General features: G+C 42.6%; 1 protein-coding gene across 1 annotated transcript in view; it reads right to left on the bottom strand.

Moving 5' to 3' along the window:
• Positions 1-27,428, bottom strand: part of LOC145358561 (alpha/beta hydrolase domain-containing protein 17B-like) — a 63,922-nt gene that overhangs the window by 5,468 nt on the left and 31,026 nt on the right. The window contains exon 3 of the mRNA XM_080212718.1: positions 4,788-4,967. Within this exon, the coding sequence (XP_080068844.1) occupies positions 4,788-4,967 (180 nt within the window). The remainder of the gene's footprint in view (positions 1-4,787; positions 4,968-27,428) is intronic.

Raw genomic sequence — 27,428 nt, forward strand, 5'->3', positions numbered from 1 at the left:
TCTAATGATTTGTGCACTAAAGACACCCTACTCAGTAAAATCGTTATAAAGTATGATCGCTTATCCCAGACAAGCAGTCACCAAAAGAAACGTTTATAATTAAAAATGACAGATTCTGCAAACGCAACTGTTCTTAGAAATATAAACCGGTCTGACCTTGGTTATTTCAGTGGCAGTGGAGCTCACTTTATTATATAAATGATGGATCTTTGAGCTTCTGCTGCATCACTGGCCCATAGAGTCCAGAAATAATAGGCTTGCAACAGAAAGCCTCTCCATCCCATCAAGGTCAACACTGGAAAGGTTGTTTCAGGTGAAGCAACGCATCTCCACTAGGATTGTAAGGTACTAAGACCTCTCACTGGACATGTTTACAAAATAGATATGGATATCGTCATGACAATTTCTAAAATTCTGACTGAGCAAAGATCCTCAGAATGGCTTAAAGTATGCCCATCTGTGACCCCAGAACAAAACAACCCACTTTACAACTTTGGAAATCTCAAACCTCGTTATCTGAGGAGCTATTAATGATCACCTGGGGACTACATGGCCCAACTTCAAAGGGGACTACACTGAAGGCCTACTGTATTTGATAAACTAAGCTGGCTAGCAGAGACAGAACATCTACTAAGACAATGGCCTCTCAAACATTCCTTTTAACCCATTAATAACTAAAACATTAACAGTCTGGAACGCAAAGCGCACGTCATCGGATAAACATCCCTTGGAGACATAGTGGAAGCAAAGTCACATAACAAGGCCTTTGGCTTATTGAACAAGTAATATTGCCTTGACGGGCTGTTTGCCATGTCAGTTTCCTGTGTAATGTCTCAATAGGATATACCAAAGGAGTTCTGGACTAGGTTGGACTCATGGCCTCATCTACATTACTTCTGCTGGAAGTCTATGTCATCATTTACAAGACTGATTTATCTCTGCATGCCAATCTAATCACATGAAGTCAACACCACCAGAAAATTAATAACCCAGCAACTGTTTTCAATCCACCTCCATGAAGTAATACCTCACTGGACTTTGAAACCCACAGTGGTCTCTATTGTAAATCCTTCTTTTCTCCGTCTCTCTCTGTACAGAGTGTGAAGACAATGTTGTGGCCTTCCTCCCATTTTGTGCACACACAAATAAACTAACCTTCGATGTATGGTTATTGCCAGAAAATTGGATCACAAAAACTAAAAGGTTGGGGAAAATAAGCCACTTATAAAGTGGGAAGCAAATCAAAACACTTTTCCGTTTATGGGTGGGTGGTGACATGAGAAATTGTTGTTTAAATGAGCCACTTTCCTGTCTGCAACAGGAATTAGGAGCTCACACTTGGAATTACCCATTTAAATTTGACCAGTATCAGAAAGAGACATGAACCAAATTGATTTAAGAGGTCAGTCATAAATCAAAAGGAAAAACTCAGTGATTGGAAAGCATTTTAAAACACAAATAATCTTACCACAGCAAATTCTTTTCCCTAACACTAAGAAAGTGGCAACCTTTGATGCCCAGATGTCAAGCAAGGAGATCTGAATAGTGAAATAATAGCATCCCATAGCACAGAGTAACTGAAAGCCATAGCTAGGGAGGTACAGTTAAGAGCAAGCAAGACCAAACACAGCTGGAACCCGTGAGGGAAAATCTCTATGTGGAGGGACTCCCATCTTTCTGACTCCGATCTATTCTGAGGCTCTCAAATGCTAGATTCAGTTCTAAAATCAGATAAGGTTTTGGGAAATAATTTTTTTTGCCACTTCTGAGGGTGTTTCAGGACAGCAAAAATGGCTATCATATATACACACCTGGACCATTTTAGTTCAAGGGCAGCTGTGAAGAGTTCTCCCGTTACAACTCCTAATGTGTCCATGAATTGTGAGCAGACCAGAACATTATATCACACTTGCTATCTTATATTCCACCTGCTACAAAACTCAATAAATTATTTTGTTTTGCCTTTAAAATAATCCTTGGTCGATTTGAAAGGTTGATTTAAAAAAGTCTTGTGGAAGCCAAACATCCACTGTCCTGTAACACTGAATCTTTTGCCCCCATATACAACAATTATATTTTTAAACACAAAACTGGTATTACTCTACATTGGATTCCATCTTCCACTAATGTTTTTATTCCAATTTCACCATCTAATCAAGATCACTTTGCAACTTGCTTTGGTTTGCAATGATTTACTATGCCACGCATTAGTATATTCTGAAAATTTTTTTTTAAATTTTAAATATAAAAATTTGTAAGCCTAGCCTTGGAAGCAGCACCTTTGGCATGGGAGGTTCGATCTTTGATTAACTAGCATTGTGCTTGTGTAGGAAGTTGCTTAATCCTGCAGGCAGAAAAGTTATCACAGCTAACAACTGTGGTTTTCAGCATTCCTTCTGCATTGGTTTACATAAGGGTGTAGTCACACTACAATTGTAGCACTGGAGGAACATGTCCCTGCCAAAGTAAAATGGTCACTCATGCCTACCTGTGCATGTGCACTAGTCCATGCATGTGCAAAAATCCAATAGCCTGCAGTTTACCAAGCACATGTCAACTCATTTTAATTCTTAACTCAGTTATTGCAACATGCTCAGTTTGTGAATTTCATAAATCCCACATATCACTCAGTCGGCAAGTTGCTTGGCATATCTAGCTCACAAGCATTTTATTGACACTCGGAAAATGTGTTACATTATTTTGTCTTTGCAGTTTAAGGAGGACCAATGAATTAATGACATTGCAAAATCAAATTTAGTTGTGCAAAGTACTGATAGCTATTTTATTTCAGTGAATAGCACATTCTTGAAAGTAAATAGGCAGAGATAATGTTGCATATTGCTCCTATAAAGATGGCAGCAGCACATACACAATTGGTAGCAAACAGCTTTGGAGGAAAGTGATTTGGCTATGCCCCAATGCTGCATTTGCAGTATAAATACAGACTGAATTGGCATAGGGCTCAACTGGGCATGCAAATAAATCTAAAGATGGGACTAGAAGAACACTTGAAGAAAGAAATGAAAAATAAAGAGTCAGCATGGAAATCTTGCCTGACCAGCCTTACCACCATTTTATATTCTCTTTCAAAATATTCAATGTACATATAATTTACCTAGATTTTCAAAACATTTTCAGTAAGGTGTCGAACAATAGACAGGTCAGAGAATGTGGAACCAAGGAACAGGCAGCAGAAAGGATTGCTGGCTGGCTTCAAGACTGAAGGAAAGAGTGGGAATGAAGGGTCACTATTCAGATTGGTAGAAGTTTGGATAGTGCTTGGACCACTGTCATTCACAATTTATTTAAAGTTTATACTTTAGAATCTGAAACAGCTTTCTAAATTAATGGACAACACCAAATTGGCGAGGATAGTCAATATAGAAGACAGCAATGAATTACAGGAGAATATTAAAAAACTTGCAAAATGGGCAAGTAATTGGCAAATGAAGCTCAACACAAATGTAGAAGCACATTTTGGTAGAGCAAATGTGAAAGTCACTTAGGAAGGTGCAAATCTAGGAGGGATAGAGGAACAAATCGAGTACAAAAACACCAATCACTAAAAGTTGTGCCACAAGTTGTCAAGGCCATAAAGAAAAACAAATACAGTGCTAGGCTTTATTTCCAGAGGGATATTGAAAAGTAGGGAAGTTATGCATTGAATTTTGGTAACAGTAATGTGCGCAGCTTTGGTTGCCATAGAGAGACACTGGAGAGGGTGCACAGGAGATTTACAATACCAGAAATCAGGAAAGATTTGATATTCTGGGTCTCTTTTCTCTTAGTAAAAAGGCTGAAAGGTAACCTAAGTGGTCTTTAAAATTGTGGAAGATTTTGGTAAAGTGAATACAGAGGGAATGTTTTCTCTTATGGGGAAGAGCAAATAGCATCAATCCAAGTTAGTCACCAAGAAATTCAATAGGGAATTTAGAAAAAACTTGTTTACCCCAAGGAGTGGAGAGAATATGGAATTTCCAATGGAGGGAGAGTTTGAAGCAAATTCAGAAGCAATAAGGGGAAGCTAATCCAGCACAAATGAGAAGGAAAAGCGTGTTATGATAATAGATACAGAATGATAGGAGGAGGCTCAAATGGAGCATTGATCTGGTTGGACAGAATGAACTATTGTGCTGTATGTAATTATGAATTATGTTTTAGACTTACTGACAGACATCGAAATGTAATATATCTACTCTGCAATAATTATAGACTGAGGTCACACATTAGGGGAAACAATGTCATAATGGTACTGTCACTGGATTAATAATCCGGGGAACCACGATAATGCTTTGTGGACCCAGGTTCAAATCCCACCATAGCGGATGGTGAAAATTTGAAATGAATTTTTAAAAATCTAATGATGACTATGAAACATTGTCCATTGACATTAAATCCCATCTGGTTCCCTTGTGTCTTTTAAGGAAGGAAATCTGCTATCCTTACTTTGTCTGGCCTACACATGACTCCAGATCCACAGCAATGTGGCAGACTTGCAAATGCTCCCCGCAAAGGCAATTAGGGATGGGCAATAAAAGCATGCCCAACCAGGGATGCCCACATCCAATGAAAGAATTAAAAACACAATATACAGTTGATTCGACCATCTACATAGTTATTTAGACTTTGTCATGCAATTTATTACCCATAACCATCACTTTCCAGACAATCATTTTGTTGATCAGATTAAATACCTTGAGTTATCACTATAAAAGGCACAAGGTGGGAAATAACAATGAATCAGCTTAGCATACAAGCTCTACTTGAACCATGGCAGGGGTACTTACTTGGGGAATGCATCAAAGCAGTATGTTTTCTTTGTGTCTGGGAATGCCACCCGCATTCCTGAGGTCAGAGGAGAGTGCAGAATAACAGCAGCACACTCATACCGGGAAGCCAAGTCTACTGTCGGGACGGTACCAATACTCTGCCCGTATAATATAATGTTTTCAGGACTGATTCCATATCTGCAAGGAAAAGTCAAGCACATGAGTGGCGCTCATTTAACAAATCCCAATAAATAGATCAAGTCTTTTCATAATTAACTTAATGCTATATTTGCATCCAACAAAATGTAGTTCCAGTCAATGCTCCTCACAACTGGCTTGTACTGCATCTAGAATACAATTCAACAACAATTACAATTGAAAAAAGAAACAGAAATCTAGAACTTGTGTTGTATAAATGTCTTGTGATCTCAGGATGTCCCAAACTGCTTTATTTTCGAGGAAGCATCACACTGATTTGTAAGCTATCGTAATATCCAATATGTTCACAACAAGTTTCCATAAATTGCACCAAGGTGAATGACCAACGAATTTGTTCCAAAGATGGAATAATTGCTGGCCAGGGCACAAGGAAAATTCAATGCTCTTCTCAGCATAGTACCATGGAAGCATTTACATGTCCATCTGAATGCACAGATATAACATTGGTTTAACGTCAACCAAAAGACCACACTGCAGCATTCCCTCTGCACAATGAGCCAACTTTATAATCAATATGCTCAACTGTGTCAACAGCAAGGCCCACTCAGTGATGTACATGAATGGGATTTGTCTTCTACTCATGCCAATTTTTTTTTGTTCCTGATGAAAGGTACAACTTCTACATGTTGCAGGACAGTACAGCAACAGATCTTGGACAGAGTTAGCTGAATCAAATAGTTAACAACACAGGAGGCCATGCAGCCCATGGTGTTTGTGGCAATTCTCTGCATGAGTAACTCACCTGGACCCAATCTCCATACTTTCTACCTCCAACACACAGGCAGCACATTTCATACCTTAACCATCCGCTGCGCAAAAAAGTTTTCCTTCTGTTATTGATTGCTGTTTTGCCAATCGCCTTAAAATCAGGTCTCCTGGCTTCCTTGCAAATGGGAACAGTTTCTCCATCTGTGTAAAAATGTTTTTCCTCATGTCCTCTAATTCTTTCGCCACTTGGCTTGAATCTATGACCTCTGGTTTTTGAGCACTTTGCCAACATGTTCCTCCTGTCTATCACCACCCCTCGCAATTTTACACACTTCAATCATATCCCTGTGGAACCCATATCTATATACTGTGTAATTTTATACTTTATGTTTTCATGTATTGTTGAAGATTAGAAATAAAAAATGTTCTTTACTTCGAGTTCATGCTACAAGAATGGTGTTGTATTCCACTGGCAAATACAAATACAAAATACGAGAACTGGCACCACCCAAGCCCTACACATCAGATCATGAAGACTTTTGCTGTAGTATTTTACAAAAAACTAATTTCTACATTTTTATGGGAGGCAGTGAGGGCTGAAATTTATCCCCAATGATGCATCAATTCAAAAAATAACATGAATCAGAACACATTAGCTCTATTTAAATACCAAAATGTTAATAAGGAATGCATACAAATTTTCTTTTATTGAATTCAAAGCTAGACACTATATTTTGTGAAACTGCAGGTACATTTTTATTGAAATGTACATTCAACTGATGCCATTGTACATTACGATTGTATGATTCCTCCAGGAGTGATTATACATATCCTCAGCATTTTCAAAAGGAAATTCTCAAACTAATCCTCATCGCTGATCCAGTAACACTTCTAATGATCCGGAGAATAGCATGTGTGTGGGAGCGTGAGACCAGATTTTTAAACACTTGAGGCTTGAGCAATCTCAAACTGGACAGTATTCAAAAAAAATCTTTAAATCCTTAGTTTGAGAGCACATTAGTCCTTGAATCCTTTAATGTTGCCCCAGACACTTCTGATTATTTTACAGATTTGCACAATTGAATATTCTGTCCACATTTTACTACTGGAGTTGGAAGTTTCCAGTTTCTTCCAATAGGTTCACTTTGGGGCTTTGCTCAATCTTTTGGGCATCTAGGGACAACTTCAAGCCAGATCACATTTAGTGACTGCAGATACAAAGTAAAACTCTCCTATCCGGCATAAACCTGAACTTAAGTGAGGACACATTTAGCACTAGTGGGTCTTGGGCATACTCCTTGTAGACATAGTTGAAATTATACTGAACCAACTGTATTGCAGTGAGACACTGATACTATATATAGGACTGAACATTGGCTTCTGTTCACACTGTCAATCTTTCTCTTTAATGGCTTAGAGTTCAACTTGAAAAACATTTATTCTTAAAAGGCATGTGTGACATCAAATTTGCATACATTATTGTTTTACAAATGGCAATGGGATAAATGTCCTGCTATGCATTAGAAATGCTACTGTTTAAGGTTAAATGATGTCCAGGGTACCATTTCTTCAATCAACGTGAAAGGATCTCTTGCATCCACCTAAGGACATAGACCAAGTACAAATTTAACTTTAACTCACAAGAAAGCACATCTCTAATAACAGCACATTGAGCGTTGATCTAAGTTATATGCACAGATCTTTGCATATGGACTGAAATAGACGTTTTGACAAATGTGGAAGTGCTATGACTGGGCCACAGACAGAAACTTTTACACATTCCAGACAGAGGGAAATGATACAAACCAACGATGCCCTAACTTTCAACAACAAGCACTATTTGTTAAATGTTAAAAAACATTAGGGAAGTTGCACACATTAACAACACACACTTACACTGTGCAACAATACAGCACAATCTTCACAGTATGCAGGATCACAAGATAGATACAGATAAGGAAAAGGCTATTTGACTTCTCATACACCCAGAAAAAGGATGGCATAGTAGCTACACACTGCTGGCTCAGTATTAAGGACCTGGGTTCAGTTCCATCTTCAGTGACTGGAGTTTGCACATTCTCCCCATGCCTGCATGGGTTTCTTTCAGGTGCTCCAGTTTCCTCGCACAGTTGACAGGTGTGCAGGTTAGGTGGACTGGCCATGTTAAATTGTCCCAAGGTGTATAGGTTAAGGGAATTAGCAGGGTAAATATGTGGGGTTATGGGGATAGGGTCTGGCTAAGGTGCTTTGCAAGAGGCGGGGCAAACTCAATGGGCTGAATGGCCTCCTTCTGCAGGGATTCTATGAAAAACCCAAACTGTCCTCACCACGTGATAGTCTCTAATCTCAAACCACCACTTCCATCCCACTCCCCCACCCCAATTACACTACCAAAAGTCCATACAAATGCTGATTAGTTCTATAAGAACAAATTACTGATGTACACCCTGAATTTGTCTTTCACTAGTTTGAAAGAGTTGCACCGTTGTCTTACTTGCCTGCTTTGTTTCAGATGTGAAATTCCGGTTTTACTTTTTCTTAATTGTGTAATATTTATTGTAGAGGCCCCCACAGTCGCCTCTTTTCAAAATAAACAAGCCCAGGCTTTTCTAGTTTTTTTTAATAATTCAGTTCTCTGGCAACAGCCTTGTAGCTCTTCCCTGTATCATCTCCAGAACTTAGAACAATTTCCCTGTGTTTTATTGCAAGTTACTGAACAAACAACTTTGCGATTTCCTGCCCTGAAATCACAGCAGCTGATATTTATTCAGCAACTTCTTCCCATTTCTATATTTTCAAAATAAATGAATTTCATCAGTATTTAAACTTTTTTCTGAAATGTTAGAAGTTGTTTTGGTGACTGAATGAGAAGGTCAAGTCCATCAAACATATTCCTCATTTTGTGCAGATGTTCTTTCATTACCAATTAGATCATTTAAGTACATTACAATATATCATATTAAGATCATGGGTTTCAGTTCCACCCCACAAGTCTTTGAGCATGTAACAAACTGCTGACACTTCAGTACGAAGGGAGGTGCCATATTTAAATGCAGATTAATGGCCCAAATTTTGTGTTAAGAACAACAGTGAGGTGAACTGGATTTACTATCTTCTCCGTAAATTATGCTATATTTGAACCTCACAAAAGCTGAACTTAATAAATAATCTAGAAAAAGGGTGATATATTCTGATGGCAATCAGGTGCAAATTAATTTTTAAGATTGCAACGACCCTTAATTACTGCAAAGCAACTTCTGATATTTAAAATGCAATTTCACAAGCGTGAAGCCTCATTCCTTTGGAATGTAATTATTGGAGAGTTTTCTAAAAATAATATATTTTTTAAAAAGTGCAAGGTTTTAAGTATTTGTTTTCTCAAATGTTTCATTCCCTCCCCATTTCACTTTTTCTGCATGATTTTACAAAGAATTAAATATTTAATGCATATTTCCTGATTTAGAATTTGCATGTCTTAACGAGAATTCTTCAATCTAACTGAAAAGTCATGTTATTTGTGCTGTTGGCAGAAGCTGCAGATCCCCTGTAGGAGGATACCATGCTGGAAATGATCTCTTGGAACTGTAATATGCTTGCTCAAAAGATCTGTGGGATGCTGCAAGATAGATGAAAGGTGCCTTCCATCTGACTGCAAAATCCAGGCCTTTAAATCATTTCTCCAACATGACTGTTCAGATTGACATTTAAAAAATGTTAAATTTTCTTTTAAAGAGCAAAGGAGTATTCCCAATGTTTGGCTAATACATACCCCTCAAATGATACCACTAGCAAGTTACTCAATTACACTACCTGTCTCTTTGCTGCCAATGAGACTGTACTACGCATAAACTTGATGGCACATTTACCTACACAATTGCGACAAACTCGAAAATGCCCTTCTGGAATTAAATCAGCTTGTGTATATCCGTTTATAGCAATTAGGCTTTTTAGCTTTAAAAAGGACGACGCACATAATATATAGGTTGACTTCAATAACAGTGGAATCAATCGCATGTTACATGACAATGTTCCAGGTTATCTTCTGATGGGAGATCTATTACCAAGTATAAAAATGTACACACTTAAGCCAACTAATTTACACACAGGCAGTCAATTGTGTGTGTAAAATGACAAGTTTTGGGATGCTGACTTTTGTTTGGAAAAGCTGCAGCACCCAATAATTAATCTCAGCCACAAAGAGAATCTGTTGACTAGATCAGCAGGAAGATTTCACAATCTGTTGATACCACAAGATGATAAGGGGTGTTTTTCTTTCGGCAACTAATGTTTATCTAACTGCCAAGGGTGTAGGTAAAATTCTCTAATTCGATGAACAGAATATAAAATTTAGGTCATTTTCCTCTTGTCCCACAGAATACTTCAAACAAATCAGTTGTCAAAACAGACATCTAGAGCAATCTGTTGACAGTAAAAACTGTGTGTAAATACAGTTAATGTAATTTCCAATCACAATGCTGCCATTCAATTCAACCGAAATACTCTATTCACTTAAAGCTAAAAAAAGAGTTGGGAGCTAGAATCCAGTCTCCAACCAAGGTCATAAAAGCAGCAAATTTGTCTGTGTCAAGAACATGGCTATAAATTGGCGACATGTTTTTAAACTCTAAATGACAGGAAAAACTAACTTACCCATGCTAACAGTGGATTAACATTAATTTTAAATGATTGAGTCTTCAATAAAAGATTGATTGAGTTCTAGGGCTGGTCCATGGGCAGAAGGGGCAGGGCGAGGACAGTTAATAATTGGAAGTTACCTGTTGTATTCAAAGACCCAGAAATGGTAAAGCTATGCTCCCCCCTGCCCTCCATACAATAACTACAAGTTGGCATACAACTGGAAACCAGTAACAGGTACGATCCCAGGAAACATTCGTGACCACCTCATAGTCAGGAGGAACATATTTCACTACAGTTCTAGACATAACAATACTTGAATTAACAGCATTTAAGTGAGTGCAAGATTTAAACATTTAAGTAGCTGTTTTGCATGGTTCAGCCATTTCATGCTCCACTGTATCAGGTCACACTGTGGCAGAGCGATGTGTGTTGTCGTCAAGGATCCTTCACATGGTTAATTTCCCATTGATGTCAGGCATTTGAGAAAGAAGGCATGGAGAAAAAAAGATATTATCCACAATGGAAGAAATGTAGAAGAAATTGGAAAAACAAGTTAATCAAAATGGGTTTACTTGCATCTTTGACCACATCTCAGCCCCATGCACCAATAGTCAGGACAAAGCTTGTTTAAAGTTAGTGTAATGATTGGTCACAAATTTTAGTCACAAGTCACATTAACATAGCAATGAAGTTGCTGTGAAAATCCCCTAGTCGCCACACTCCAACACCTGTTTGGGTACACTGAGGGACAATTTAGCATGGCCAATGCACCTAATCAGCATGTATTTCGGACTGTGGGAGGAAACCGGAGCACTTGGAGGAAACATGCAGTCTCCGCACAGACGGTGACCCAAGATGGGAATCCAACCCAGGTCCCTGTGATGAGACACAGCAGTGCCAACCACTGTGCCTTGGTGAACAGTAAGAATGCTGGTGCAAAAGGCGTGGAAACATCTGTTTCTTTTATTATTTTAAATAATACCGAATTGACAGAACAAACTGGCCTGATAGTTGGGTGTATAAAAGAACTTCTGGGTATGGTACTGAGCGAGGTCAGACGATCCCTTCCTGGTTTGTGCTGATGATACTATCAAGGGTCAAAAGGAGAGGAAAGTGTCCTTTTGGCACAGTTCCTGCTCTGAACTGCAATCTGCTAGTAACTTTTGGAAAACAATTGTGTGGACATGATTGATATCAGTGTTAATGAAATCATATCCCAGCAAGAGTCACCCCTTTCAGATGACAACAAAAGGAGGGGGGGGGAGGAGAAGAAAAAAACTAGCAGGAAAAGACGGAGTGGGGTGGGGAGAAGACCAGCCACTTGTGTCAAGTGTTGTATAACTGCCAGTAATCACAAAACTGTATCTAAGCATGGAATCAAACACAAGGGAGAAAGTAGAAAGGAAAAAAAAACAGAGCAGACTGTGTTACTTAATTCAACAGTTTAGTCCCATGGTGCACATGACAGCTGTTAATACTGCACCAGTGCCAACATAAAGAATTATTGGAGTCCTGCCCTTATCCTGTGCTGTCTCGTGCCCTGTACTCAAGCAAGACGTCATCTTATAGAAGCATCACAAGTTTCTTTGCATAGGCTTTGACCTCAATCTGGCTCCTAATTTAAATTATTCCACATTTCAACAGCATGTCATCTATAATCCTCATCTTAATTCAAATGTTGCAGCCTAATTCAGAGCTGTTCTTTTTCCTCCAGCTGTTGCTGATATCACATGATACCAAAGTGGACAATATATCCGTTAACAATCAAATGTCTATGGAAAATCAGCTCTGGTCTCCTGAATGCAGTCTTTCCCTGGTACACAGCGTAATACGTCAGTCACCCATGAATATTTCCCCAGAACCACCATTTTTTCTGCATGAACTGAGGCGGCTGAGGGTGGCTAACTGAGTGAAAGTTATCACAGCTAAGTATGATCCTGTCCTCAGCAAAATAGAGTAAGTCATCTCACAATACCAGGTTAAAGTCCAACGGGTTTATTTGATAGTAAACGCCACAAGCCATATCAAATAAACCTGTTGGACTTTAACCTGGTGTTGCTAGACTTCTTACTGTGTTTACCCCAGTCCAACACTGACATCTTCACATCATCTCAGCAAAATATGCAGACAGAACACCCAGTTCAACCTCTGTCACCAAGGAGGAAAATACAGCAGGGTACCAGCTTAAAAGCCCCCACCCCAAAACAAAAATCAAAGCACAACTTTCACTTCAGACTAAAGATGGAAGAAATCACATCATTTTGGGGCATGGGAGAGGGAGAGATAGGACACATGACGACTAAAGCCCTCTCCTATACAGTTCACTACAGAACTTCTGCTGCTATCCCAAGAATGAGTCACCCAACTATTGGATGCAGAGGCCATGGAGGCACAGGCAGAAATATTGGGTAGCTTGGCAGGTTCTGCTTTCCCATTGTCATCTACATACAGTAAGCTAAGAAAGCAGAAGCACTTTGGCAAAGTGTCATCTGGACTTGAAACATCAGCTCTCTTCTCTCCTTACAGATGCTGCCAGACCTACTAGATTTTTCAGCATTTTCTCTTTTGGTTTTGGATTCCAGCATCTGCAGTAATTTGCTTTTATTTTTAAGCAGAAGCTCAAGTCCTTTCTCGCAGTTGTATTTGGAACTGCGTGCAAGGTGTCGTCACATGATCTGTGTGTATTTCTGCCACTATCGTGCCCCATTTGTGGCGGCACAACCAGCCTTGGAAGAGGAAATCCTGTTATGTAAAGCAAAAAGTCACACAGTCATCACAGAGGCAGACAGTTATCTGTTACATCTTTTCATGGAAAACAAAATCTCAGTTTCAACGTGCTGGTGTTATGGCAACACCAGACTTCTGTACATGATTGCCTGACAAGCAGAAGACTTCAGAACAGAAAAACATTCCAACACAGGGTAGGGCCCTCTGTGCTTTAACAGCAGCCTTGTCACTAATGATTAAGCCACTTTAACAATTCTAGGCCTTATCTACTAAACTTGACTCCCGTTTGAGCATGAGAATTATTTGAATTTGTAACTATCTTCCATTGAATTTTAAGAGAAACATCTATTTGAGATGCTCAATATGCTTCTGGTACTTTATACAAGGAGAATATTGCATTTCAGTCATGAGGGGAACAGAGTGGTCCAAAAAATACACAAGTTTCAGATTTACCATATGCACAAGCCCCTCGTTCAATGACAGCAATTTTTCTAGCAAATGACATATAGTCAGGCATTCATCAGGATTAACTGTATATAATCTAAATATTATTGAATATAAAATAGACTTGTTGCATCTTACACAGTTTAAAGAATTATTGCTATTTTGGGTGTGCTGGAAAAGTTTTGTTTGACATATAATTTAGGGGAAATCAATAATGGCTTCCTCATAAAGGCAAAAGTACAAATGTACATTTATAAACAGGAGGTACACTTCCCAAAGGCACAGCTAATAAACACGTCACTCAGCTCGTAATCCAACCACAGGATGGAAACTGCAGAGCACTGATCTCCACTGCAAATTAGATGCAGAAAATGGGTAGACCCTGGCTAACTGAGCTGGGGTCAGCATGAGCAGAGTACTGCAATTGGCTTCAGTGAGCAAAGGCTGGGGGTGAAAACCAATCTGCCAGGATTGCCATCTGATGCATTTTGGGTGGTGAGCTCTCCCTCACCCTATTTAACAGGCTGCTGTTATCTTCAGAGAATGGTTATTTATATGTTCAGGGACCAGCAGTTTCCAAGGAATGTCAGGGCTTTCAGGAGAGGAAAACTTTGGGGGGGAGGATTCCACCTTTCTCAAGTAGCAAATGATTCAGATGAATGCAGAGCTATCCACAGCAAGCTGCATTTCACACTCCCATTTATCCAGAGATCCTACCTCCTTCATTCATGACCATTTAACCTACAACCACAAATGAAAAGGAATTTTATTTAGACAAAAGGACTGAGTGCTACATGATTTCTCTCATTTCTACATCTCACTTCATGTTCAATGTCACAAGTCACTTTCAGGGGCTGTCATACCCTCGACAGTTTCTCAGCTATCAGACAATACGTTGATGAATTAATTTCTTCCTAAAAGCAGAAGCAAAGATTTATTAGTTAGTTTATTATTGTCACAACCAGGCTTACATTAACACTGCAATGAAGTTATTGCAAAAACCTTCTAGTCGCCACACTCTAGTGCCTGTTTGGGTACATGGATGGAGAATTTAGTATGGCCACTGTGTTTCCTGGACAAGAACTATTTCTGTGATATTCGCCATACATTTTATCCAGAACAGGGTTTATTAGTTTAATTCAAACTTTCATTCTCTTTTGAATTGTAATATAATGCTTTCCAAACGCTGTTACTTTTACATAGATGCTTTACCGGTTATACATTTGTAATGTTTGCTCTACTGAGGCATAAATTACCAGCTATCAACAACTGTCCAAGGATTTGTACAGATCAAGTTTCTAAGCCGTTTCATTAGGATCTCATCTTTTTACCCACGGCATTGAGCTTTGCACACCTCACTGAAATGGCTGCCATTTTCAATCTCCCAACCCTAACTTGCACATTTCTTCTCACAGAATTAACAACCCTACTGACAGACTGAGCACCAACTCGCACTTGCATAGCTCCATTAACATAGTAAAACATCCCAGAAGCTTTTAGACAAAATCTGACAACAAGTTGTTAGGATAAGTGACCAGAAGCTTGGTCAAAGTAGTAGGTTATAGGGAGCTCCTTAATAGAGGAAAGAGAGCTAATGAGGTGCATCGGTTTAGGGAGACAATTAAAGTTCAGGGTCAAGGTAACAGAAGACAGCTTCAGGTGCACTGGTTTCCTCCCACAGTGTAAAGGCGTGCGGGTTACGTGGACTGGCCATTCTAAATTGCCCCTTACTGTCCCAAGATGCATAGCTTAGGAGGATTGGTCATGGGAAATGCACAAAGTTATGGGGATAGGCGGAAGGGAGGGCATGGGTGAGAAACTCTTTCAGAGAATCAGTACACTCAATGGGCCAAACAGCTTCCATCTGCACTGTAGAGGTTCTGTAGTTCTGAAGGGATTGGAAGACTGAGACCATGGAGGAATTCAAACACAAGAATGAGCATTTCAAATTTGAAGTGATGCTGGTCTGGAGCCAATGTAGCCTACTGAGAACCGTGTTAGCAGATAAAAGGAACATGGTGAGAGTTAGGATACTGGCAGCAGAGCTTTGGATGAGCTGGGATTTACAGTGGGTAGAAGAGGGGACGTTCATCAGGAAAGTAATGAAATAGTCAACTGGTGATAACAGATGATGAGTGTGGGTCTTGGCCGAAGATGGGCTGAGGCAGGTGCATGGACACAAGGGTATAAATCAGATACTCACCCGGGGACCCACCTCATTGTTCTCCGGAGCATTGAACCTGGTGGCTGTGGCTGTGGTGAGTGACTGATTTGAATTAAAAACCGCTTTTTTTCCTCTACTTCCGGTTCTCGGGGCTTGTTGGAGTGTAGTTTACTTCCGTACCGGAAGTTAGGCCAGGGGATTGTCGTTAAGGGGGAGCGGGGGGTATAAAAAAAGGGGTAGCAGCATAGAGCGGGCAGCGTCGGGAGCGGGCAGCGGAGTGAGTGGGAACTGAGTGAGAAGGGCTTTGGCTCGCTGGGCTTAGGCGAGAGTAGGCTTAGAGAAGGTGAGTGACAGATTTTTACCTTTGGGCACTTACAGGAGGTTGGGACATGGTAGGGAATATAGGGAGGAACGTAAGTTGCGTCCGGTGCCACATGTGGGAGTTCCTGGTGGTGTCACGTGTCCCCAAGGTACACATCTGCAGTAAATGTTTAGAACTGCAGCGATTGAGGGCCCGGGTCAGGCAACTCGAGGGGTGGCTGGAAGATGCATTTCTAGTCAGGGAGAACGAGGAGATAATGGCTGGGAACCATGAGCAGGAGGAGGTGTCAAGGGCTGAAGAGAAGGGAGGATGGACGACTGTTAGGAGGGGAAAGAGGAAGAAGAAGAGTAGTCAGGGTCCCCCGGCCTCCCCGGAGGCCCCCCAAGGTTCGTCGGCAGGGGCACAGAAAAATAGGAAGGAAGGGGAGACTGACTTAGAGGGACGGAAGGGGGCTGGTAAGGTGATAGTGGTAGGGGATGGGAGGGTCCGAGGGATTGATAGGAGGTTCTGTGGGCAGGGGCGCGACTCCAGGATGGTGGTCTGCCTCCCTGGAGCAGGGGTAAAGGATATAATGGAAAGGGTAGAGGGAATTTTGAAAGGGGAGGGGACCCAGGCAGAGGTCATAGTACACGTAGGGGAGGGGGACATAGGAAGGAGGAGTAGGGGAGAGGTCCGTACGCAATTTAGGGAGTTGGGGGCCAAACTAAAGAGCAGGACCTCCAGGGTGGCACTGTCTGGGTTGCTGCCCAGTACGAGCAGGGCTAAGAATGACGAGATCATGCAGTTGAATGCATGGTTGAGGGACTGGTGTAGGGTAGAGGGGTTTACTTTTGTGGATCACTGGGAGGTGTTTAGGAGAGAAAGGCAATTGTACAGGAGGGGTGGGGAGGATTTGAACGGGAGGGGGACTAGTGTCTTAGCGGGGAGGTTAGCTGGGGTGTTCAGGAATGATTTAAACTAATTGGGGGGGGGGTGGCTGGGAGAGAGTCAGGTGAAAGGAAAATTATAAGGGAGAAGGTGGTTCCGAGGGACGCTTGTGGGTTGAACTGTGTCTGTTTCAATGCTAGGAGTGTGGCAGGGAAAACGGATGAGCTTAGGGCCTTGATGTTTGTGAGGCAGTTAGATGTGGTGGCTGTAACGGAGACGTGGTTACGGGAAGGGCAGGACTGGCAGCTGAATGTTCCTGGGTACAAGTGTTTTAGGTGTGACAGAGGAGGGTTGAAGAGAGGTGGAGGGGTGGCACTGTTAGTCAAGGAAAACATCACAGTAGTGCAGAGGGAGGACGATATGGAAGAGATAGGGATTGAGTCAGTGTGGGTGGAGTTGAGGAATAAAAAGGGAGAGATCACATTGCTAGGGGTGTACTATAGGCCACCCAACAGCCCAAAGTCAGTGGAGGAAGGCATTTGCAGGGGCATTTCGGACAGGTGCAGGAAGAATAGAGTGGTTGTAGTGGGTGATTTTAATTTTCCCGGAGTGAATTCGAGGGGGCCTAGAGCTGGGGGTACGGAGGGAGAGGAGTTTGTGAGATGTGTTATGGAAGGGTCGCTAGAACAGTATGTAACTAGCCCGACTAGGGGAGGGGCTATACTGGATTTAGTGTTGGGAAACGAGCCGGGGCAGGTGGGTGAGGTAGAGGTAGGCGAACATGTGGCGAACAGTGACCACAAGTCCGTCTACTTTAGGATAAAAATGGAAAGGGACGAGTGCCGTCCGAACGGGAGTGTGCTGAACTGGGGAAAGGCGAGCTATGGCAGGATTAGGAGGGAGCTGCAGCAAACTGATTGGGAGGGACTGTTAGCTGGCAAGTCCACGGTTGGCAAGTGGGAGGCTTTTAGGGACAAAATGAAATGGTTGCAGGGGAGGTATGTTCCTGTTAAGCGAAAGGATGGGAAAGGTAGGATTAGAGAGCCGTGGATTACGGGGGATATTGAAGACTTGGTCAGGAAGAAGAGGGAGGCGTGTGTTAGGTCAAAACAAATGGGTACGGAGAGTGCGCTGGAGGAATATAGAGAGAGTAGGAGGGAGCTAAAAAGGGGAATTAGAAGGGCGAAGAGAGGGCATGAGATGGCTTTGACTGGTAGGATTAAGGAAAATCCAAAGGCATTTTATTCCTATATTAGAGGCAAGAGAGTAGTTAGAGGGAAAATTGGTCCTCTTAGGGACAAGAGTGGAGAGTTGTGTATTGAGTCGGAGGGAATGGGGGAGCTCCTGAATGAATACTTTGCGTCGGTATTCACAAAGGAGAGGGGTTCAGAATCGTGCGGTCTCTTGGAGGGAGCGGAGGTTCAGTTGCAGGATATAGTTATTACAAGAGAGGAAGTGCTAGGGCTTTTAGGTAGCGTAAGGACGGATAAAGCTCCGGGGCCTGATGGTATTTATCCCAGGCTGCTTAGGGAGGCGAAAGATGAAATTGCTGGGCCTCTGGCGCAAATCTTTGTCTCTTCTTTGGACACAGGTGAGGTCCCAGAAGACTGGAGGGTAGCAAATGTGGTCCCGTTGTTCAAAAAAGGTAGTAGGGATAACCCTGGGAATTATAGACCGGTGAGTTTGACGTCGGTGGTAGGGAAGTTAATGGAAAAAATACTTAGGGGTAGGATGTATGAGCATTTGGAGCATTGCGATCTGATTAGGGATACGCAACATGGCTTTGTTAGAGGGAGGTCTTGCCTTACGAATCTGGTGGAATTCTTTGAGGAGGTGACAAAAACGGTTGACGATGGGAGAGCCGTTGATGTCATCTATATGGATTTCAGTAAGGCGTTTGACAAAGTCCCTCACGGTAGGCTGGTAGAAAAGGTTAAGGCGCATGGGATACGAGGCCAGGTAGCTAGGTGGATTGAGAACTGGCTGGGAAATAGGAGACAGAGGGTAGTTGTGGAGGGGACCTTGTCGGGCTGGAGGCCAGTGACCAGTGGTGTGCCGCAGGGCTCAGTACTGGGACCTCTCCTCTTTGTAGTCTACTTAAATGACTTGGAAGAGGGCGTAGGTGGTGTGATCAGCAAGTTTGCTGATGACACCAAGATGGCAGGGTTGGCGGGTACAGAACTGGATTGTCAGGTAATACAACAGGATATAGATAGGTTGGTGCAGTGGGCAGATAGGTGGCAGATGGCATTTAATCCTGACAAATGCGAGGTGATGCATTTTGGACGGAAGAATGCAGAGAGGAGCTATGTGATAAAAGGTAGGCCGATTAGGAGTATAGACATACAGAGGGACCTGGGAGTGCAGGTTCACAAATCCATGAAGGTTGCGCCACAAGTGGAGAAGGTTGTTAGGAAGGCTTATGGGATGTTAGCCTTTATAGGAAGGGGCATAGAGCATAAAAGCTGCTGTCTAATGCTTCAGTTGTACAGAACGTTGGTTAGACCGCATTTGGAGTACTGCGTCCAGTTCTGGTCACCTTACTACCAGAAGGACGTGGAGTCTCTGGAAAGGGTGCAGAGGAGGTTTACCAGGATGTTGCCTGGCATGGGGGGACTGGGTTACAAGGAGAGGTTGAAGAAACTGGGACTATTCTCCTTGGAAAGACGGAGATTGAGAGGGGACATGATAGAAGTATATAAGATACTGAAGGGAATAGATAGAGTTAATAGTGAGAGACTGCTCCCTAGACTGGGTACGAACACGAGAGGTCATCATTTAAGGGTGAGGGGGGAGAGGTATAATTTGGAGGTGAGAAGAAGGTTCTTCACGCAGAGAGTTGTGGGGGTCTGGAACGCGCTACCGAGTAGGGTGGTGGAGGCAGGAACGTTGGACTCGTTTAAGATGCAGTTAGATAGGCACATGAGTGAAACGAGAATGGAGGGATATGGTAGGGGCTATTAAATAGGGTTAAACCTCGGGAGACACCGGAAAGGCAGGCTGTAAGATTAATATTTTTGTCTTTATTCCACAGGTGGAGGTCCACCTCGTGTCAAACGAGGGGCATGCACACGGCGGGTCGTGTGTGGGCTGCTCTTGGAAGTTCCAGGAGTGGCCTAGTACTTCATGTCGGTGTGCGTGCTTGATCCTGGACCGGTAGACGGGCGCCGCAACAGCTCGGTGACTAGCACTGCTGGCTGTGCAGACACATGGATTTGGGCCTGTGTCTGTGGGAGTTTGCGCATTCTCCCTGTGGTTGCGTGGGTTTCCTCCGGACGCTCCGGTTTCCTCCCACACCCCAAAGATGTGCTCTTAGGCTAATCGGTTTTTACCAAATTGACACTATTTCTTCCCTGAATCTGACTGAGTAGGGTTCCATTCGTAGACATGCAGGGTAGAATAGGTGTAGGGTGTTGCGGCGGCGCGGGCTCGTTGGGCCGAAGGGCCTGTTTCCCGTGCTGGGTTGTTCTTTGTAGGAGTTGGCTGGATTATTGTTGGAGAAAATGAGTTTGAAAGCTTAGTTGAGCACAACTTGCCAGCAATCACTTGTCTTTCAGGATAGCGATCATAATTCTATCTCCTTCATGATAGCATTGGAAAGAGATAGGATCAGCAGGCTAGGAAAGTGTTTATCAGGAGTAAGGGGAAATATGAAGCCATCAGGCAGGAAATTAGATGAGTAAATTGGAAGGTGGTGTTCTTGGGGAAAAGTACCAAAGGATTTTCAAGGAATGTTTGTTTGGAGCTCTGCACGACAAGTTTCCAGTGAGACAGGGAGGTTTTGGTAGGTTACGGGAACCGTGGTGCACGAAGGCTGTAATGAACCTAGTCAGAAAGAAAAGAAAGGCGTACAGAAGGTTCAGAGAGCTAGGAGAGGTTAAGGATCTAGAGGAGTATACGGGTTATAGGAAGGAGCTTAAAAAAGGAAATTAGGAGAACCAGGAGGGGTCATGAGAAGGCCTTGGCAGGTAAGATTAAGGGGAACTCCAAGGTGTTCTACAAATATGTGAAGAGTAAAAGGATGAGATGTGAAGGAATAGGTCCTATAAAAGGTGAAGGGGGAAGTCTGCAGAACCAGTAGAAATGGCAGAGGTGCTTAATGAATACTTTGCATCGGTATTCATAGTGGAAAACAATCTGGGTGGTTGTACTGCAGGTTTACGGCGGACTGAAAAGACTGAGTACATGGACATTAAGAGGATGTGTTGGAACTTTTAAATTGCATCAAGATAGATAAGACACCGGGACCAGATGGTATGTACTCCAAGTTACTGAGGGAGGCGAGGGAAGAGATTGCAGAGCCTCTGGCGATGATCTCTGCGTCATCCTTGGAGACGGGAGGGGCTCCGGAGGATTGCAGATGTGGTTCCTATTTTCAAGAAAGGGAACAGGGATAGCCCAGGAAATTACCAACCAGTGAGTCTGACCTCAGTGGTTGGTAAGTTGATGGAGAGGATACTGAGGGACAGGATTTATGAACATTGAGAAGTTTAGTATGATCAAAAGTAGTCAGCATGGCTTTGTCAAGGGCAGGTCATGCCTTACGAGCCTAGTTGAGTTCTTTGAAAATGTGACTAAACACATTGACGAAGAGCAGTGGATGCGGTTTATATGGACTTCAGCAAGGCATTTCATAAGGTCCCCCATGCAAGACTTCTTGAGAAAGTGAGAGGGCATGGGATCCAAGGGGCTGTTGCCTTGTGGATCCAGAACTGGCTTGCCTGCAGAAGGCAGAGAGTGGTTGTGGATGTGTCTTTTTCTGCATGGTCGGTCGGTCACCAGTGGAGTGCCCCAGGGATCTGTTCTAGGACCCTTGCTGTTTGTCATTTTCATAAATGACCTAGATGAGGAAGTGGAGGGATGGGTTGGGTTGGGAAGTTTGCCGATGACACGAAGGTTGGTGGTGTTGTAGATAATCTGGAGGGATGTCAGAAGTTGCGTCAAGACATAGATAGGATGCAAGACTGGGCGGAGAAGTGGCAGATGGACTTCAACACGGATAAATGTGTGGTGGTCCACTTTGGCAGGTCCAGTGGGATGAAGGAGTATAATATCAAGGGTAGGACTCTTAGCAGTGTAGAGGATCAGAAGGACCTTGGGGTCCGGATCCATAGGACTCCCAAATGGGCCTCACAGGTGGAGGATGTGGTCAAGAAGGCATATGGTGGACTGGCCTTCATTGATCGAGGGATTGAGTTTAGGAGTCGAGAGATAATGCTGCAACTTTATAAGACGCTTGTCTGACCCCACTTGGAGTACTGTGCGCAGTTCTGGTCACCTCACTACAAGTAGTATGTGGAAGTATTGAAAGGGTGCAGAGGAGATTTACAAGGATGTTGCCTGGATTGGGTGGCATGCCTTATGAGGATAGGTTGAGGGAGCTAGGTCTTTTCTCCCTGGAGAGACGAAGGACGAGAGGTGACCTGATAGAGGTTAAGATGTGAGAGGTATAGGTAGGGTGGATTCTCGGAGGCTATTTCCCAGGGCTGAAATGGTCGCTACAAGAGGACATAAGTTTAAGGTGCTGGGGAGTAGGTACAGAGGAGATGTCAGGGGTAAGTTTTTCAGAGGGTGGTGAGTGAGTGGAATCGGCTGCCGTCGGTGGTGGTGGTGGTGGTGAACTTGTTGGGCTCTTTTAAGAGACTTCTGGATGAATACATGGGATTTAATGGGATTGAGGGTTATAGATAGGCCTGGTAGATAGGGATATGATTGGCGCAACTTGTGGGCCAAAGGGCCTGTTTGCGCTGTAGTGTTCTACGTTCAGCTGTGAAACAATTTATACTGGATGCCTCATATAGAAGAGCATCTTACAATTGATAATCCATAGATAAGAGAGAGAAAGTGGGCAGGGATGGAAGAAGAATGAAATCAAGCAAACCCTAGCCTTTAGAAACAAAAATAAAATCAGGCAAACAGGAGCTTGAATCATTGCAAATATTCCAGAAGCTTTGAAATAAAAAATTGCACTGCCAACACGTGTTCAGCACTTTTTATTATCCAGGAACTAATATTATACAGAAGTCCCAGTTTTAATGAGCTCTTTCCCGTGTACGCACCTCCCTCAGGATAGAGGATGACTTCTTTCCACTCTGGTTTGAAAAATCTGATGTACAATCTGCATATTCTGCCACAAGGAGGGTAGGTGGTGCTTGAAGAGCTGAGTAGATAGGTTATTTGGACGTTTGCACACTCTCGCAGTGCCTCAACTGCAATTTGTCATGTTCCTGGAGTATCCCAGCCCTTCTAAAATGAATCTTCTCCGTTTTGGTTGGTCACAAGTCAGGGACTGCACGAGTTAACGAGAATGTCTGACCTCTGAAGGGATGCTTCGAGGACACCCCTGAAGTCTTCCCGCTGTCTTCCTGGGAGTCCCATACGGTGACCAAGTTGAGTAGAACAGTTGCTTCTGAGAGTCTGGTGTGAAGCATATGAATTGCATGTCTTGGCCAGCAGTGCTGGTGTTGAGTGATTAGTGTCTTGATGCTGGGCATGTTTGACTTGAGAGAGGACACCACTACTAGACCACCTTTCTTGCCTTTAGATTTGGAAGATCTTGTGAAGGGCACTGCTAGTAGTGTTTTGAGGTATTGTAGATTGTCCAAATCTCAAGTTTACAAAGAGATAGAATGCTTGCAAATCATGAAACTGGCAGTGCTTCTGGGAAGTCCACATTCATGTATCATGTTTTCACTGGAGCCCTGGTTGAGTTTGGTTCCAAGCAATAACCGATCAATGAGCAGAAGTAGAAAATCAAAGCAGGATGAGCAGCTTTGCTCAGAACTGGAAGTTGTGCAGATTAGGGCCTCGACCAGCTTGGGACGCAATCCTGCTCAAATTGGTTAGTATCAAGACATACCAGGAAGGTGGCAGGTTCTGAGCGCGTAAATCATTGCCCTTATCTTAATTGGTTCACCACTGGATTTCCATCAAGAGGCAGGTGGGGTTCAAAATTGTGACCTATTGTTGTCCTCATCCAGATCCACACATGCACACTTAATACGTTACTGAAATCAATGTAGACTGAAAACCTGCCTGATTTTTCCATTGCCTAGTCCAGGCATGTTGAAAACAATTATAATGTCTACCTACATCTCCGTTGACACAAGCTAATTTAGCCCCAAGCAATTAAATGTGCAGCCTACCTAATCTACATCATAACACACCTGAAAGCACATCGCATCAAAATGAAAAAAAAAGTGACAGACTTTCTTTCCATCTTTTGTCTTCTAGTTTCATATACCTCTATCTCCTTCCCTAGGCCTCTCCCTCCAACCTACACCGCGTCAGAGGTTAAAGACGTCACTTTTCATTTGATGGTATGACTAATACAATAAAACAGAGCATAGAGGCATGGTATTGTCTAACATACAAAGCAGCCCAAAACCGGTCATTTTATCATGCAAGATTCTCTTTCCTTGTTTCAAGAGTTAAGATTCAGTTGCATACAACTGATTTGTGAAGGTGGAGATATACAAGTTTTCATTAGCTTAATGATCTACTCTCGCCTGCCAGCCAGAACTGACTTCATGGACATGGTAAGAGATTTTGCCAGGCTGTAAACCCTTTCCCTAACCCTCGATACTACATCACTACCTGCCCAAAGTAGTCCACATTAGCTGTTATATAATGTCTATTACAACAATTTGCACAAATGGGGCAGCATGCTGGCACAGTGGTTAGCACAGCTGCCTTATAGCGCAGGGACCCGGGTTCCATTCCCAGGGTCACTGTCTGTGTGGAGTTTGCATATTCTCCCTGGGTCTGCATGGGTTTCTTCCAGGTGTTCCAGTTTCCTCCTACAATCCAAAGACTACTGCCGGTTAGGCGAATTGGCCATGCTAAATTCTTCCTCAGTGTGCTTAAACAAGCGCCAGATTGTGACAATTAGAGGATTTTCACAGTAACTTCACTGCAGTATGAACATAAGCCTACTTTTGCCTAATAGATAAACTTTAACTTATTTGTTTGTAAATAACTATTGTCACATCACACACTCTTACATAGTGAGATGCAAATATAAAATCACTACAGTTCAGAAGAGGCTATTAAGTCCATTGTGTCTGCACTGGCTCTCTGACAGAGTAAGAAGTCTCACAACACCAGGTCAAAGTCCAACAGGTCTATTTGATAGCAAACGCCACTTGCTTTCAGAGCTCTGCTCCTTCATCAAGTGAGTGGGGAGTTCTGATCACAGAAGGGCATATAAAGACACACACACACAGTTTATAGAATAGTGATTAGAATACAAGTCTTTACAGCTGATCAAGTCTTAAAAGTGCAGACAATGTGAGTGGAGATAGCATTAAGCAGAGGTTAAAGAGATGTATATTGTCTCCAGACAGGAGTGTAAGTGAGATGTTGCAAGTCCAGGCAAGTCATGGGGGTTACAGATAGTGTGACATGATCCCAAGATCCCGGTTGAAGCCGTTCTCATGTGTGGGGAACTTGGTTATCAGTCTTTGCTCAGTGACTCTGCACTGTCATGTGGCATGAAGGCCACCTTGGAGAACACTTACCCGAAGATCAGAGGCCGAATGCCCGCAACCGTTGAAGTGTTCACTAACAGGCAGGACTGTTCTCTTCCTGTTGGCAAACACTTCAGCGGTCACAAGCATTTGGCCTCTGACCTACGGGTAAACGTTCTCCAAGGTGGCCTTCACAAAATACGACAGCGCAGAGTCGCTGAGCAGAGACTGAGCCAAATTCCACACACAAGGACTGCCTCAACTGGGATCTTGGGTTCATGTCACACTATCTGTAACCCCCATGACTTGGCAGGGCTTGCAAAATTTCACTTACTGTACTGAGACAATTCACATCTCTAACCTATGCTTAATGCCACCTCCACTCACATTGTCTGCACCTTTAAGACTTGAAAAACTATAAAGACTCGTATTCTAATCAGTATTCTGTAAACTGAGTGTGTCTTTATATGCCTTGTCTGTGATCAGAACTCGCTACTCACGTGACAAAGGATCAGAGCTCCAAAAGCTAGTGGCATTTGCTACCAAATAAACCCGTTAGACTTTAACCTGTTGAGAGTTCTTACTGTGTTTACCCCAATCCAACACCAGCATCTCCACATCTCTGACAGAGTACCATACCCTGGTCCTCTCCCCTGCCCTATCCCTGTAACTGCACACATTTACCATTTCATCTACACATCTTGGGATACTAAGAGACAAATTAGCATGGCCAATCCACCTAACCTGCACATCTTTGGTTATCACAAAAGTAAAAGGGAAAGCTGTTGTGTAACAGCATCTCAGTTGCAATTAAAGTGCTTGGAGACATAAAATGCCAGATTACATAATATGAATAGGCTTCAAAAAGGTTCTTGTGGGGAGAGAATTGAACAACCTTAGGGCCACATAGGCTAATTTAATCAATTCACAACCTTTTGCTAGATAATTAGTCACAGGTAAGGGTACTGTGAACAGACAGTTGACAAGCCTGCCTTTGAACTTTGATTGTATCACTCATGCTGACTATAATTTGGTGATTATTTTCCACTTGAAGAGCAGACAGCTCGGATGTGTCTAGGATGATTGGGTAATTCTTTTATGTAGCAAGGAGTCACTTTGTACTCCCCACACAGCTGCACAGGCTTTATCCCACTGGAATCACTGAGCAGGGAAAGGGAAGGGAAAGAGCACCTTGCTGCAGGCAGCAAGAGTTCTGCCTATAAACAGTTGCAATTTTTAAAATATTATCAAAGATATACATCAATGTCAGAAAACAAAGACAAGGTAGCCAATTTCTGCAAATATTAATCGTCACCATAAGAAAAAAGGATGACAGGGTTGAGCAACAAAAGGAATTTGACTATTTCCCTTCAACTCTCACTTTCATGATACTCAAGTATTTTCTATCTGATGGGCATGCTATTTCAGCCCCTTTCTACGCCTACCATATTCCATAGCATTTGATGTGCAGAAAACTTGTACTGGTGATCAAGAGATCAGAGCTCAGATGCCAATCCCCTTCAAGGTTCCAGGTAACCTCAGAAAGGCAGAAAGCAGTCGGTGAAATATTCTTTCTCACATCGCTTTCATGCATCAATTTGAGTGTTCAACATCAGCAGACACTTCAGTTACAAGTTTCACATCTTACTGTTCCAAGAATTAAAAAAGGTTGCATTTATATAGTATCTACAACAACCACATATCTCAACAAATACAAAACCAAACAGCATACATCAGGAGCTACTGGATAGGTGACCTTTGCCTAGACAAAGAGGTAGGTTTTAAGGTGTGGCTTTAAGGAGGTGTAGAAAGTGGAAGAGATCCAGGGAATGAATTCCAGAGACCCAGGATATTTGGAACCTCCAGCAGTGTTGCTGTTAAATTAAGATGTGGAGTTGCCGGCATTGGACTGGAGTAGGCACAAAAGTAGTCTCAAAACATCAGGTTAAATCCAACAGGTTTATTTAGTAGCATGCGCTTTCAGAGTGCCACTCCTTCATCAGGTGAATGAAGGAGCAGTGCTCCGAAAGCTCACGCTACCAAATAAACCTGTTGGATTTTAACCTGGTGTTGAGAGGCTACTTACTGTTAAGTTAAAGGTA

This window comes from Carcharhinus amblyrhynchos, chromosome 26 (assembly GCF_965287045.1).
Source record: "Carcharhinus amblyrhynchos chromosome 26, sCarAmb.v2.hapA, whole genome shotgun sequence".
NCBI classification, from domain to species: domain Eukaryota; kingdom Metazoa; phylum Chordata; class Chondrichthyes; order Carcharhiniformes; family Carcharhinidae; genus Carcharhinus; species Carcharhinus amblyrhynchos.